The 16858-nt window shown below is 40.7% G+C and overlaps 1 protein-coding gene across 1 annotated transcript in view; it reads right to left on the bottom strand.

Annotated features, from left to right (window-relative positions):
* CNTNAP2 (contactin associated protein 2) overlaps nucleotides 1-16858 on the bottom strand; it is a 1422049-nt gene that overhangs the window by 426030 nt on the left and 979161 nt on the right. The window contains exon 16 of the mRNA XM_077778041.1: nucleotides 6012-6168. Coding sequence (XP_077634167.1) covers nucleotides 6012-6168 — 157 coding nt within the window. The remainder of the gene's footprint in view (nucleotides 1-6011; nucleotides 6169-16858) is intronic.

Raw genomic sequence — 16858 nt, 5'->3', positions numbered from 1 at the left:
ATCCTTTGTCCACTGTGTTAATTCTTTCTCTCTTTTTTAAGTTTATTTTGAGAGAGAGAGAGAGAGAGAGAGAGAGAGAGAGAGAATGGGGCAGGCAGGGCAGAGAGAAAGAGAGAGAGACAGAATCCTAAGCAGGCTCTGCACTGTTAGCATGGAGCCCAATGAGGAGATCCATCTCATGACCATGAGATCATGACCTGAGTCAAAACCAAGAGTTGGTCACTTAACCAACTGAACCACCCAGGTGCCCTCAAAGTAAATTACTAATAAGAGTTAACACACTGGGGTGCCTGGATGGCTCAGTTGATTAAGCATCTGAGTCATGGTTTTGGCTCAGGTCATGATCCCGTGGTCTGCAAATTCAAGCCCCATGTTGGTCTCTGTGCTGAATGTGGAGGCTGGTTGGGATTCTCTGTCTCCCTCTCTCTCTGCCTCTCCCCTACCCAGGCATTCTCTCTCTCTCAAAATAAATAAATAAACATTTAAAAATAATTTATTTTGTATGTTTTCCAGAACTTGTCTTTGCCATACAGTGCATATTAAAAAAAAAATTTCACAGACTTTATGCCTTGCTGCATAATATCTAAGCATTAAGTCTGATGTTTGCCTGCCCTGGGTTTGAATTGTGGCTCTCCCAATTGTTAACTATGTGAACTTGGGGAAGTAACTTAACCTCTCTGGGGCTTAATTTCCTGATTTGCAAACTGAGGATCAAGTAGTACCTTGATCGTAGGATCACTGCAATATTTAAATGACATGAAACATTTAAGCTCTTGAAACAATGTCTGACATGTGATTAACATCCCTAAATATTCACTATCATGATTTGAACAACATGGCAACTGAGAAAGCACATGCAAGCATTTCACTTTGAGTAAAAGTAACCATGTTTCATGGAAAAATACTATAAAAGATTAGATGAAACTTTATAAAACAATGAGAAAATATATAATGATTCCTTTTCAGAACATTCAAAGTCCTTAACAGTTGTTGGTTGTGAGCTGGGTCAAACATTTCTGGTTTTAAAACATTAAAGAGGTTCTGCTGTCTGTAGAAATTGGTCATGGATTATTTCTAGCCTGGGAAGAAAGACCTACAGACAAGCCAATTCCATTCAGGGCCAATGGAATGGGACACAAGGTAGTATGTAGCTGGTCTTTCTAAGGTGGATGTGGGAACTGTTTACTATTCTAACACCAAGACTGTGTTAATAGCTTCTCATCTGGTCATTTCCCCCAGCGTATGGGCTCATCTTGGCCTGCACACAGTTACCTAGAAATTCTCTACGTACAACGAGAGGAGGACATTCAAGCGATGACTGGCGCGCCTTCACTGCTAATTCCATTTTTGGAATTGCTAATTTCAGATGTGATGATTTAGCTCATTGAGTCAGGCTGCAAGAGACCAGGAATTACCCAGTGGTGGGCACTTAGCTGAGACCAAGGCTCACTTAATTAGGATTCTGGCACGGTAGGTGGGAATATTTACTATTGCTGTGAATAGTAAATCATAAATGTTAAATTACCTTCAATCTCAGAAATAACTGTGCAAAACTTCTCAGAGCACAGATAATCAGGCGATCATGGAGATGGCCGTGGTTCTCCTAGGCCATCACAGCTTTGCTACAAGGCCCACTTGCGTCCTGAGCTATAATCTCATTTATCCTGGCTCCATTTTTGTGTATTTTACTCAAATAAATAAGAATAAATGCTTAATACACATTTTAGAGTTCCTCTAGAAAAACAAGAACATAAGACATGTGGTCTGTTTGTTTAAACTTAAAGTTTAAAATTCACATACGGCTAGTAAAATATTAAATTCATAAATCACTAAAAAGATAGAAACACAATGTGAGTAGTCTTCCTTGATCATGGTATTCTAGGAAAACATTGGACTGAAAATTTGGAAATATGGGTCTCAGTATTCTGCTTCCCATTTCTAATATAATGTTTGGAAGGTAAGTTTAATTTTCCTGGGCTCCAATTTATGCAACTGTAAATTTAAGAAATTATTAACAATTTTAGCCAGCATTGCATTCATCATTCAAATAGTAAAAATAAAATGTTCTATTGTAATTTTTTAAGTAAATTTTTATTTTTGAGAGTGAGAGAGAGAAAGAGAGCATGAGCAGGGGAAGGGACAGAGAGAGAAGGAGATACAGAATCCGAAGCAGGATCCAGGCTCTGAGCCTTCAGCACAGAGCCCGATGTCCAGTCCAAACACGTGAACTACGAGACCATGACCTGAGCCGAAGTCCAATGCTTAACCGACTGAGCCACCCAGGGGCGCCAGTGCCCGTCCATTTTAATCAAGTGATTCACAGTGACTGAGGAAAGAGCTGGGCCCAGAGTCTGAAAGTGTGAGATTCAACAGAACCTTTATTGTTACTTTTTATACCACAGTAGGTGCGGTTTCACATATGCGAATTTCACTCGGATTTATGCACTAGATTTTCCTTTTCCTGAATCTCTTCGCGCTCCTCTGGTAGGACAAAAAGATCTGGGTCCCAGTGACTTGGGAGCTCACTCTCTGGGCTTCCTGGAAGCAAACCCGCTGGGAAGTGCGCCCCCTTCTGGTCAGGGAGATCTCACCCAAAGTCAGCGTGCTACTGGGGCCGTGGATCCTCCCCTCCCTGGGTGAAAATAGGAGCTCCAGGCAATGCCTGTTATCAGCTGGCCCCTTCACCCAGCCCACCCTGGTCCCCTAAGAGTCTGACTTGCCACCACTCAGGAAGTTGCTGCTCTCATTCTTGCCCAATGGGAAGTGAGCTCTATTCAGCACAACAGCCTGGCTCAAGGCTCTCTGGCTGAGGGTGAGTAGGGTGTGGGGACCTGAACCTTCTTTTCTGACGATACCTGATGCAAGTCTCTCCAGATAAGCCTACCCATAACACTGTCGAGTGGCGCTGTAGAATTCACCTTCACCTTGAGGTCTGCTGCCCTGCAGGTCCAGAGCAGGAAGGAACCCACTTTCTACAGGCTGTTGTCATTTCTAAAGATTCATTTGGAATCATGAAGACTTGTCCCGAGAATTATATAATTAAGATGGCAAACAGCTATGCATTCCATATTATACAATGTACACAGAATGTTTTCACATCCTATATTCCATTTACTCGCACAAAAGTCTGCCAATCAAGATTTATTTTTATTATGCAGACAACAAATCTGTTTTTCAGAGTTGTTGAAAGCCCCCCTCAAAAGTGTCAAGTCTATGCCATTTGTAAAGCATCCACATAGCAAGGGCTCTGCCAGGTGCTGGTGAATTCAGAGACCAGCGAGATTGCACTGAAAGCTTTCTTTCTTGTGCTAAATAGGGAAGATGGTTTTAATAGCTATTTACTGCAAACATATTCATTATATGTTTCCGTTTGCTCAAAATATGGTGCCTCTATTAGGGGATATTAGGCAAATTTTACAGAAGCAAAGGGGTAAGGTTATCTTAGCCACTCCCCACACCAGTGGTATTTGGGGCACTGAGAAACTATCAACAGCTATGATCCAGTCATGTTTTGCCAGAGCGGTGTGCTGTGAGTGCCGTCGAATAGGTCTGTCTGCAGTGAGTCTGCTCATCTGTGACCTGAATTCGGGTATGTTCTTGGAAATGATTTTCCGATGCAAATACATTCCTCTGAAACCTCTATTTCTTACCAGCAATCCCCTTAACAGCACCCCTATGGATTTAGACATGATGTTATGCTGGCACTTCCAACTTCTTTCCAAGCTGAACTCATCATCTACTTGCTCAAAGCTTTATTCCTTAGCCTGATGCATGGCCTTGCTTCCACTCCATTTCCGGGTGCCCAAAGGGGAGTCTACCCAGATTCCTCCTCCCTTAACTTCTCTTAGAGGCCTAACCATCAAAGCCTGTAGACACCACTTCCCATCTCATACATTTTCCTCCTTCTTTGTGGCTGTGCCTTTGTTCACCTTAAGCCCTCGATGTCTTTCAAGGACTGTTGTGACATTCCCCCCCCTCTTCCTCCCACCTCCTCCATCAAGCCTTCCTCCACAGGGCTCATCACTGGTGAATCCAAACTCCCACGACGCTCTGAAAGAATGGAAGTGCCAATGTCATACTGCCCACATGCTTAGCGCTACTGTGGCTCCTCTTCTCCACATTGCATTCCAAATCTACTACGCTCATGCTTCCTCAAACTGCTTCTCCTCCAAGATGACCTTGCAGGGACAACTGCGCCCAGCAAACTCTTTTTTTATTATTATTATTTTTTTTAATTTTTAAAGTGTTTTTTTTTTTTAAATTTATTTCTGAGTGAGAGAGAGAGACAGTATGAGCAGGGGAGGGTCAGAGAGAAAGGAAGACACAGAATCTGAAACAGGCTCCAGGCTCTGAGCTGGCTGTCAGCACAGAGCCCGATGTGGGGCTCAAACCCATGAACCGTGAGATCATGACCTGAGCCGAAGTCGGACGCTTAACCGACTGAGCCACCCAGGCGCCCCACAAACTCTTACTTCTCTTGCAAGGATCCTTCTTCCTGTGAGGACCTTACTAACCCCTCCCGCTACTCCCTCAGTTAGGCTTAAATTTTCTTCGAAGGGCCTGGGAGTCAACGTTGAACTGACCCATAAATCTGAGTCTGTGGAACTTGCTTAAGGACGCACACCAGTAACAAGTGACAACAAGAACATAAGTCAAGGGAGGGATTCTTTTTCTTGTCATTCAGTGTTTTATCACCAGTACCTGGTACATAAGACTTCAGTCAATATTCTTGAGTTAATGAGTAGACTGACTTAATGAATGAAAAGTTAACTTCAGAGCCCTGCCTTTGGCTTCCATTCTCCTGACTCCCAATCTCTGTAGAGTGTGTGAATGTGTGTGTAGAGATAATTCTTGAACAAATAAACTTAAAAATCAAATATCATGATTTTTTCTTTACAAGAAACCACAATTAAAGAATAATGGTAGCTCCTTGCACACAGACACACACATACACACATACATGTGCACACGCAATTCTAAAACACTGAAATATACAGCATTGGTAATTCATTTCATTTGCTAAGAGAAAATTTGGAAACTAGGAAGACACTCTACCTAGAAATCATATAGCTTTACATTTAGAATTAATTTTCAGCTAACTGGTAGAATGAACTTGTCTTGTAAATTGTTTTTCTAAGTAGTGTGAACCAGAGGCAGACTGAAGTAAACTGTGGTTGCTCTGGAGGAAATTTGGAGCCCTGCTCTCTGCTGCTGGCCAGGGGAGGAGAGGTGCAAAGACAGTCCTCCCCGCTTCAGAAATTGTGAGAAGCAGGCGTGTGATGTGTGAGTTGTACATGGGTTTACAGACTTCCACCTTAAAGTCATGGGGCCTCTGTTTGCACATAGAATGACGGTTGATTTTATCTTTATCTGTTACTGACACAGACCAGCCATTCACTGTGAAGCAGAACAAAAGCCAGGAGGGGGATGAAAGAAGTCCAAGATGGATCTTTCCTGAACTTGATCTGTATCAGAGTTATAAACAATTCAAGGCACGAAGAAAAAGTAGATGGGCAAGCACTGTTGCTTAAGACAGAGCAAAGAACGACTTTCCCCTTTCCCTTCCCCCTCTTCTCTCTCTCTCTCTCTCTCTTTTTTTTTTTTCTCATGCAGCTACTCAAAGCAAACACTGCAGGAGGTGGAAGGAGCCCATTTACCAGGGACGCTCTCACATGCCTGCACATCGGCTCCCTGCCCATGGCCATTCCCTCTATTGTTACAAAGCACATTTCATAATGTAAATCACCATCTCCTACATGGCTCATTATTCTTCTTTCTGAATAAAATGGGAACACATCAATTATGTGCCTGTTTATTTCTAAATGCACACACTTGTAACACTGACCTCTTTCTTGCTTTTATATTTTTCGGGACGTTCATGACATTTGTCAACTGGGTTAGTTCCTGGATACTGCTAACCTATTCTCTTATTATTTCAGCAATTTTCAAATGGTCTCTTCTACCTAATTACTCTGACCTCAAGGCACACGGGGAGGGGTGTGTGTACTCACCACTGCTTGTAATCCGCATCGCAGTTACAGTAGTACTTCGGGTCTGTGCAGTTTCGCTCGATGCCGCATGCACACTTCTGGATCCCGGGCCCGGAGCCACCCCAGTAGTAGTGCTTCTCGTTGGCCTTGCCAACCCACCAGGTGTAAGGACTTCCATCTACGAGAAAAGGGAGAGGCACAGTCAGGTAGATGAGGCATGACCGCTCTGATGCCACACGTACACCCTCACCCCCAGAGGCACCATCGCTGTCTGGAAGACTGACCATCACTTTACCCTCTTAAATGTAAATGCATTTCAATAATAGGAATATTTAATAAAAAATTATGATAGGCAATGGCAAGCTTAAGTTTCCCCACCAGAATATGCACCTCTTTTCCTGGAAGAAACTTTGATATTCAAGCTTCAGTAACTTAGGTGTCTACTCAGTAGCTGCGCTGGCCAGGTGGGGACACCCATGATAAAGGCATATAGACGTGCACTGATTCTGTAAATTACAGTGAAGTTCATGACTAGCCATGCTCTTCCATGAAGTGAGAGTCAGGGGGTTCATAGACTATTAGAGCCAAATGACCTTCATTGTGTCTTAGTGTGAGCTCCTTATTTTACAGGTAAGGAAACTGAGGTCTAGAGAGGCAAAGTGATTCTTTCAATCACACCGCGGATTTGCTCCCAAACCAGAAGTGTGACATTGTATCTCACAAGATACTATACAATGCTCTTACACAACACACTTTCCTTCATTCCAAATAATGGCCTAATATTCACTCACGTAGTCATTCGTTCATCCAATCATCAAACAGTGCTTGAGTTTCCACTGTGTGTGAAACATTCTAAGAAACTTAGCAGAATGATGGAGGAAATAGATACAGATTGAGTTTAATAAGACTTATGACACACAGGAGCCTGAGTGAGAGAAAAGAGGTCATGAAGAAAAGTTTCCTGGAAGAGGTAAAGTATTTGACCTATGTGTTGAAGGCTGAATGGGCATTACTCGGTGCATAAGGATGTAAGAGAGGTAAAGACTTGTAGGAAGAAGGAGCAGATTGTAAAAAGACAGAGAGGTAAAGTTCTATATGGAAAGAATATATAGGAGTATGTAGGTAGAATATGTTAGAATAAGGCTGAAGATGTATGTTTGAAAGGGTAGCAGGGGCAGGTATTAATAAATAGCAGATGAAGGCATTTCACAAAAAAATCTTCATCCACATAAGAAGTTACTTTGCACTGGCTTATTCTTGCTTTTCAATGTTTATTTCCTCCCAACTTAGAGAGGTTGAACTTCATCCTGTAAGTAATGTGAACCAATTAAAGGATTTTAAGCAGGGAATTATCATGATCAAATTTGTATTTCAAAGATCTACAGTAAGATGAAAGATTTCCAGGGACTGAAGTCACAGAGGCCAGATGTGATGCTCCTAGGTTAATGCAGAAAAGACAAAATAGTAGTGGAAATGGAGAGGAAGTGGAAAGAGATTAGCAAAATATAACTGGTGTAGGGTTGTTGGGATTACGGTGGTGGAGAAGATAGGAAGGTGTTGTGCAATAAGGCCAGGTTTCTGGCTTGGGTGATGTGTTTCACCAAGCTAATGATAGTGGGGGAGGAAGATGAGTTTAGGGAATATGTTGAAGAAAGGGTGATGGGCGTGATACATAAAATAGAAGTCAGGATCTCAGGAGCATTCTTGGGCTGCAAATCCCATTTTAGGAACTACCAGGGTAAGTGAGAAAACACTGGTAGCAGGAGAGATGCCATTGGAATCTATTAGGTTATAAGAGCATTTGGAGAAGAGAAAGAGGCAGATGGCCATGGTAGAGGTCAGGAAAGGGAGGAGTCAGAGAGGATGGAGGGGGGAAAAAAGCCAAAGAACTTCCCAAAGACAGTGTGATCTGCATTGTCAGATTTCAGAGTGATGTCCATAAAGATGAGAAACTTAACTTTTTCTTTTAATTTGACACCTAGATGCTCACAGGAGATTTTTGAGGGAGTGTCAGGTGAATGATTACAAGAAGCCAGGCAGCAGCAGACAGGGGAGGGGATGAAAGGGAAGAAGGAGAGAAGTCCTAAGAACAGCTTCTCCTGCAGGAAGCTGGGAGGGCATGGAATCTAATGGGGCAGTGCCAGCCAGGAGACCAAGAAGGCCAGTCAGTTAAAGTCTTCAGGCATATGGCTAGAATTCCATTATAATAACTCAGCCACGCTTTCAGGACATTGGGTATGCACTTGCCCCAGTGCATGTGTCAGTGCTCAGAAATAAAAATGAGGCAAGAGCCATACTGGAATGGCATAAAAACTGCTTCACTAATTAGGTTTTTTTTTAAGGTAGATTATTTTTTATTTTATTATTGAAGTATAGTTGACATATAACATTATTTTAGTTTCAGGTGTAAAACCTAGTGATTTGATAATTCTATATATTACTCAGTGCTCATCATTGTAAGTGCAGTCCCCATCTGTCACCATACACACTATTACAGTCAGAGAATATCAACTATATTCCCTATGCTGCACTTTTCATCCCATGACCTATTTGTTTTATAACTAGAAGTTTGTACTTCTTAATCTCCTTCACCCATTTTGCCCATTTTCCACCCTCCTCCCTTCTGGTAACCACCAGTTTGTTCTTTGTGTTTATGAGTCTGGCTTTTTGTTTGTTCATTTGTTTTGTTTTGTTTTGTTAGAATCCACATGTAAGTGAAATCATATGATATTTGTCTTTCTCTGACTTATTTCATTTAGCATAATAGGTCTATCCATGTTGATATAAATGGCAAGATTTCACTCTTTTTATGGCTGAGTAACAGTCCATCACACACACACACACACACACACACATACACATGCACACACACCAACTTCTTTATCCATTCATCTACTGATGGACACTTGGGCTGCTTCCATATGTTGGCTATGTAAATAAAGCAATAAACATAAGGCTGCGTATATCTTGTTAGTGTTTTTGTATTCTTTGCATAAATACCCAGTAGTAGAATTACTGGATTATGTGGTATTTCTATTTTTGATTTTTTAAGGAACTTCCATACTGTTTTCCACAGTGATCGCACTAATTTACATTCCTACCAAGAGCTTATGAGGGTTTCCTTTTCTCCGCATCCTTGTCATTTTAATAATAGCCCTTTGACTGGCATGAGGTGATATCTCCTTGTGTGTTTAAAAAAATTTTTTTTAGTGTTTATTCATTTTTGAGAGCCAGAGCACAAGTGGGGGAGGGGCAGAAAGAGAGGGAGACACAGAATCCAAAGCAGGCTCCAGGCTCCGAGCTGTCAGCACAGAGCCCAACATGGGGCTCTAACTCAGGAGCATGAGATCATGACCTGAGCTCAGGTTGGATGCTTAACCGACTGAGCCCCCCAGGCGCCCCTCCTTGTGGTTTCGATTGGCATTTCTCTGGTGCTGAATGATGTTGAGCTTCTTTTCATGTTTGTTGGCCATCTGGATGTCCTAGCCCAAAAATATCTCATTCACATCCTCTGCCCACTTTTTATCAGATTATTTGTTTGTTTGGCTGGTTGGTGTTCAGTTGTATAATTTCTTTATCTTTTTTGGATATTAACCCCTTATTGGATAGATCATCTGTAAATATCTTCCCCCAGTCAGTAGGTTGACTCTTCATTTTGCTGATGGTTTCCCCTGCTTTGCAAAAGCTTTTTGTTTTGGTGTAGTCACAATAGTTTATTTTTACTTTTATTTCCCTTTCCTGAAGACATGTATCCATAAGTATGTTGCTAAAGCTGATGTCTAAAAGATTAGTGGCTATGTCTTCTTTTACTAGTTTTATGGTTTCAGGTCTCACGTTTGGGTCTTTAATTCATTTTGAGCTTATTTTTGTGTCTGGTGTAAGAAAGTCATCCAGTTTCATTCTTTTGTATATAGCTGTCCAATTTCCCCAAAACCTTTTATTAAAGAGGCTGTCTTTTCCCCATTGTATATTCTTGCCTTCTTTGTGGTAAATTAACTGACCATATAAGCGTGGGTTTATTTCTCGGCTATCCTTTTCAACTGATCTATGTGCTTTTTTTTTTTTTTTTTTTGCCAGTACTATACTGTCTTACTATAGCTTTATAAAGTATCTTAAAATTTGGGATTTTACAACTTCAGTTTTGTTCTTCTTTCTCAAGACTGTTTTGGCTATCTGGGTCTTTTGTGGTTCCATACAAACTCCAGCATTGTTTGTTCCAGTTCTGAGAAAAATGCTACTGGTTTTTTGATAAGAGATTGCACTGAATCTGTAGACAGTTTTGGGTAGTATGAACATTAGTTCTTCTAATCCATGAGCATGGGATGTCTTTCCCTTTGAGTCATCTTCAATTTCTTTTATTAATGTCTTATAGTTTTAGAGTATAAGTCTTTCGACTTCTTGGTTAGATTTGTTGCTAGGTATATTGATCTTTTTGGTGCAATTGTAAATGGGATTTCGTAAGGTGGGCAATTTAATGTAATGAAACTCTCCTGGGAGCTTCAGGCTTCATGTAATAAATGAGCAAATGCTCTGAACTTGGAAAAGAGTTAGACAAATATTCTAATTCATACAAATTTCTAAATTTTTCAGTTGTATTGACTTAATTTGGAAAAGTTATTATTTTTCCCCTTGCAAGGTCATTTATGGCACCTGGATTTAAAAAAAAATGTATTTGACTTCATTTGGTAAATAGTAGAGAGAGAGATTCCAAAATCCTGTTCTAGATTATTATTATTTTTTTTTTAATGTTTTATTTATTTCTAGGAGAGAGAGAGAGAGAGACGGCATGAGCAGGGGAGGGTCAGGAAGAGAGGGAGTCACAGATTGAAACAGGCTCCAGGCTCTGAGCTGGCAGTCAGCACAGAGCCTGACGCGGGGCTCGAACCCACGAACCGCGAGACCATGACCTAAGCGAAAGTCGGACACTTAACCGACTAAGCCACCTAGGTGCCCCTCCAGTATCCTGTTCTAAAGGGAGAATGAGGCCAGCTCTCTGAGATATGGGTTTACTCTGAAACCCTATCCTTTGCCTATCTGAGCCACATCCCAGCATACAGGGAGCTGTGTTTTCTTTCTACATTTCAAGTGGCTTTGTTTGTTTTTGTTTTTGCTTCTCCCTTCTCTTTCCATCAGAGTAAAGAGTGAAGCATCGACATTCAGATGCTTCCCTATGTTGGAACCATGACCAATAATAAACTCTTATTGTGATCCACTCAAGAGTTTCAAAAACCAAGGCTTGAAAAACTCCATTTATGGAAATTATAAAATCTGAGCCAGACCATCTGGCCAGTAAGGTGAACAAAGGCTCTGTTGATTCCATCTCTAGGCCACGTTACAGGAAGAGGGCAAAGGTGGATAGTACCATGCTGACCTTGCAAATGCCCCTGGGGCCTTCCAGGTCACAACTGGATCCCCACAATGTAGATGCATGACCTAGACTGGTTATCACACTTATTTATCACACTGCAGCTCTTCAAAGTGACCTAATGCTAAATTTTTTCCTTGAAAGGAATTTTGGTTATTATAATTATTTTGGGAACGAGGAGGTGCCAACATGCCTGACTGAGAAGAGGAAACAAACTCAATACCTATAGAACCGGGGTTAATGGACTGTCTGGCAGGAAACTCCTTTGCCGTCCTGTCATTCAAATAGCCCCCAGAAGAGTATATATCTAAAATCTCAGCTCAGTTTCAAAAAATTTCTTCCAGTAACCAGTAGAACAACCTAACACTGTTATAGTTTCATTAAAGACAGTGATGATAAAATGCATGAACAAGAGAAGTTGAATGTGGCTCAGCACTCTTTATAAAAATCAGAACACTGTCAGTAAAAGGAGCAAGATAATTATCAGCCTCTCATTTAGCAGGAGATTCTGAGAAATGTGTGGTAGGGGAAATAGAAAAGAGAGCCTACTGACTTCCCGAAGGCAGGGAGTGTGGAGAAGCCCCGGGAGAGGAAGCTTCATTGTCAAGTTGTTTGGGAAGTGGGTGTTCCAGCAGAAGGCTTACACTCTGTGTGGAATCCAGGCTCTGAACTAATCTCACAGGGCCGACCCTCCGTTCCTGTATGAGGATTCTTAGTAGATACCAACGTGGGATCCATGGGGATGATCTGCACTGACATTTCCTCTTGCCAGTGTAAGGAGGTGACACACTAGCGACCAGGTAAGAGTAGTCCGATTTCCCAGCTCTTCCCCCAAACCTCACCTCTGTCTTAAATTACAGATGGTCTTAGATGGCTACTGTTTCCAATTAAGATGGAGCAAAATCGATGTTATTTTGTTGTCCTTCCAAGGAAAATAAATTAAGCAGAGTACAAAATGTTTAACTTAGCTGTTTCCACATGTGCCCTGGGCAGCAGAATGCCAGTAAGAAACACACATTCGAAGGAAAAGGTAAATTGTACCCTTTGTTATTAACAAAGGCACATTTGTTATTAACTGGCACATTTGGTTAAGTCAAATTGCTGTCACTAAAATAAATTATTAACTTGGCATCTATTTAAGATTCAACATGAAAATGGTTCAATTTTCATTGAACGAAGAATTGCCTTATTCTAGTGTTATGTTAATAAGGTGCTACTTTTTGCTTTGTAAGTAATTATTTACCTGTTAATTGGCTCTGGGGGAAAAGCAGTTAAAGATGAAAAAAATGAAAAAATTTTAAAAAGACAAGAATAAGAAGTGGCTAGAAGAGAAATAATTTAATTATCCAGTGCCAAGAGTTCAAGAACATCTCCAATCTCAAAATATAAAAGATTTTTGTTAACTGTATTCAGTAGGTGTAACCACTGGAACAAGATTAGTAATGATGAACCCATATTCAAAGTTAACAAGAAGTTAAATTACCAAAGAGACGTTGTATTAAAACAACCACATACAGATTGAATTACATAGAATCACTACACTGTTTGTACTCAAGATCATGTTTCATTATGTAGAAGGGTTTATTATTGTTTGGATGATTAACTGGGGAAAGAAGAAGAGAAGGAAGACTTGAAGAAACCAAGAGATCGCTCTAATTTTCTTACCGGCAAGTTGTTTCAGAAACCCAAGGGCCAGTGCATGGGGACCTCTTGGTGAAAATGTGTTCTTTGAAACTTCTGGGCTGCACAGAGTACCTTAATGGTCTGCTTAAATAAATGTTCTCTGGGCATACTCTTAAGGTAAGACCCAGTAGGGTCACTGGGACATTTAATTAATTCCATTTCATCCACTTCTAGAGGACTAAAAACAATACCGCGAGGCTTTATTGTCTCCAAAATGAAAACTTAAAAAGTCTATTTTTAGCCTGACGAAATCGTTTTTATTTTATCGACTGCGATCTATTTATCTGCAAATTCTGCTAGAGAATCACAGGGGGCTTTTTAGCAAGGAACTACAACAGGGACAACTGTGGAGACACCTGCCTTCCCAGCTCCGCTCGATGCCCCCTGCTGGCAGCTCCCTCCTTCCTCTGTCTGGCAACATCCTGGCTGTTTGAAGTCCCCTACAGTGCAGGATCCGATTTCTAAAGAAGTGACTCTCGCTCTGAAAAGTCCCTCATTTTCCCCTCCCTTTGGTCTTTACCAAACCGCCCGGATTCTTTTTCCCTCCACTTCACTAGTCAGTTTCAGCTGACCACTCTGATCATCTGCGCACAGCTCTCCACACGATGGTACAAAGAGTGAGAATATGTGTACTAAAGATATCTTTAAGCGGTTGGTGCCTGTGAGAATCTTCCCTGCAATGCAAATGACCTAGAGAAGAAGGAAGGTAAAACTTTACAGTGAGCTGTGGGCTGGGCTGGAGCAAAGAGAAAATGTGGAGGTGCTGTCGCCACTACAGAACTCTGTAGATAATTTGACGGTGATAATTTGGAAGATCGAGCAGGCCAGATGCCCTTTCTCCTTCAATATGAGATGTGCACAATTCAGGGGTTGCAAAGCCCCAAAGCTCATGCTGACTGCCCTTGACCCCAGGAACTGGAAGAGGGCACAGGCCACCTGTCCTAGAGTTCTCTGACCTAAATAGAGCCGGCCTCTCTTCTTCAACATGAAGAGTCTGTCCCCATGCAATGGCTTCTAAGAGCTAGCGCCCAGGTCTCAGCATCCTCATGGAAAGATGAGGGCTGGGAGGTTGGGAGGCTTGAGAGGCCAAGTCATGGAGTGACTGCTTCTGTGTTTTTTGCCTCTGGCAGGACATTTGTACAGAGAAGGGTTTCCAATTTACCCAAGAGAAGATTGATCTCAGGCTCTAGACTCCCCGGCCTACAAATATAAGATCTATAGAATAAGAATCCCAGAGGAAGATCTCAGGACTCGGTCACTAGTGTCCTGATGATCTTTATCATCACATAGGTCTCCCATATACTGACCTGACACAATGGCCGTGTGCCTTAGTTCAAAGAATACTGAGAAGCTTAATGCCCAGCTGTCATTGGAATACCAATATGGAACTTTATTTTCCAGGGAAGATATGAAAAGTGTTTACTGCAGTGATAACTCCATTCAAAATTCCCAGTAATTTTTTTCCCCAGAATAATGTAGTCATTGCAAGCTTTTCTTTTCGCTCTATTCTTACTAGCTATTGGTCACCTCTCTAACATTTGGTACACATAATATTATTTGAGAGGAAGAACTCTACCTTTCACAGTGGCTACCACCTTCTCAAGCTGATTCTGGATGTAAAGCTTGTTTCACCTCAGTCCAGAGCTTTTTCAGTTTCATAGCTGCGATCCTGAGTCCGAAGGACTATATTTTACTATTCGGTGTAAGAACCTTAAAAATGAAGTTGAGCATCAGACATCTTGGCATTCTCATAGACAGAAAGGCCTATCATCTCAAGGTGCCTATAGATTTTGTAAAAATCAGCTTATTAACTTGGATAACAATATTCCCTTTCGTTCCCCGGCCCTTTGATTCCATGTTATTCCATGTTAATATAAAACTCACACAAAGAACGAATCCGAAAAGTCCCATGGAGTTCACACTGCAAGACAGTGTTGTGAAGGTGGGAAAACTCATAATTTTGAAGTTTTAATAAAAACATTCAATACAGTAGTAAAAGGTGAGCATTTATCTCTCTGTGATTGAATGTCACTAAACTCATTTGATTAGGGATGAATAGAAGTGAATGTAGTTGATTAGCCTCATGGTGCATCTTTCAGGATTATGTTGGATTCTTCTATATTTTATTAATTCAAATAGGGACCAAATATAGAAATGGAGAATTGAAGTTCAGATCAAAATGGACCTGAACTGAAATGTTAGTTAATTAAAAATTAATTTCACTGCATAATATTTAAATTTATTTTATTGAACTGAACTTAATAGATTTCAATCAAGGACTGATTCCACTGAGCAGAATTTGATTGAATTGAATCAAATCACTTTGAATCCCATTCAAATGAATTAGATTTTATTAATTTGAATGGAAGCGAAGTGACAGATCAGACGAGAGTTCATTATTCTGAGCAATATTAAAGAGAACAGAATGGGCCAACTCTTCTGTGTTAACTTGGCCTCAGTTTCCAGAAAGGTCATGGCGTTTGTGGCCCCCGCAATCACTGGCTAATTCCTTTGTACCATGACCCCAGAAACTAATGCATTTAATAACACCAAGTGATCAGATGCAACCACACGCTATTTGTACGATTTAATAATACATTTTTCTAATCTTTTCACTAGAAAAGCCCTGACCAATTATTTTAAATATTTCCTTCCCTCTTTATAGAACAAATGAAAAAGGAATAAAATTGGATGTCAAGGATAATGATTTGAGTCCTGGCTGCACTTTTATTTTTATTTTCCATTTAAAACCGTATTTATTTGTTAAAATATGTCTTACCCCAGCCCATCATTTATACGGAAGTAGTTGATATCTTGTGCCTTGACTTTTATTGACAAATAGATAATGGATGCACCTCGGCTTGTTTTATATTTAAAAGAGGAAGGTAACTTTTTAAATTAGTAGCAAAATATTGTTTTGCAACTGAAATGGCATGCTACATATTCAATAAGCACCTTTATAGTATTGGAGAGACAATTTAGGGAATAGGAATAAAAACGCATTCTCGATCTAAGCTTCTGAGTTAGCAGAAAGACCTTTATGTTCCATAATTTACAATTATAAAAGCTTTATGCCCCGATATCTAATAGGGTGTACACGTAATAAAATGGAAAAAATACACACTGGACTTCATAGGAGTGGTTCAGGCAATGGGTCCTTAGGATTTTGGAGCAGGAAACAATTTCCAAGGATCAAGGTAGACTGGAGGGTGTCCATGACGAGGTGTGACTGCAGCTTTGAGGGAAGGATCTAGAAAACCAGGATGAGGAGAGGAGCATTTCAGCATCTCCTGAATGGCTGGGCCAAGACACAAGGCCAGAAAACATCTGACTTCTTTCTGCAACTATGGGGTAATTGGGTAGGCTGGAGGGGGGAGCAGAGAGAAGCAGAATATATGGTTGGAGAAATGGTTTTGGGTGCTTTCATGGTGTTTGTACTTTCGTTTTTAAGTAATAGGGGGAGGGTCCAATTTAAAAATTTTTAAACATTGAAATATTTTACACAAATACAAATTTACAGAAGTATAAGGAATAATAATAAAGTAAGTAGATTCGGATCTAGTTTATCTATTATCATTGTTAGTGTGGTACATTGCCCTTTGAGTATATCACACTTTATTAGTTTTAATATTAAAGGACATTGGGCTGTGTCTAGCGTTTTGCTATTTTCACATGCTCTGTGAAAATGCCTAAGGGATTTGAGCATGTTCCTATAGAGAAGTTGTTGGGTCATCTGGTTTGTGCATTTCACAATTGTTTTTTATTCCCAAGTGCTTGTAGGAATGCAGAATCCTACCAGCAGGATAAAAAACTTCAAAAT

Source organism: Crocuta crocuta, unplaced genomic scaffold (assembly GCF_008692635.1).
Source record: "Crocuta crocuta isolate KB4526 unplaced genomic scaffold, BGI_CrCroc_1.0 scaffold128, whole genome shotgun sequence".
Classification (NCBI taxonomy): domain Eukaryota; kingdom Metazoa; phylum Chordata; class Mammalia; order Carnivora; family Hyaenidae; genus Crocuta; species Crocuta crocuta.
The sequence above is the reverse complement of the archived record's forward strand: the minus strand, read 5'-3'. Positions and strand labels throughout refer to the sequence as shown.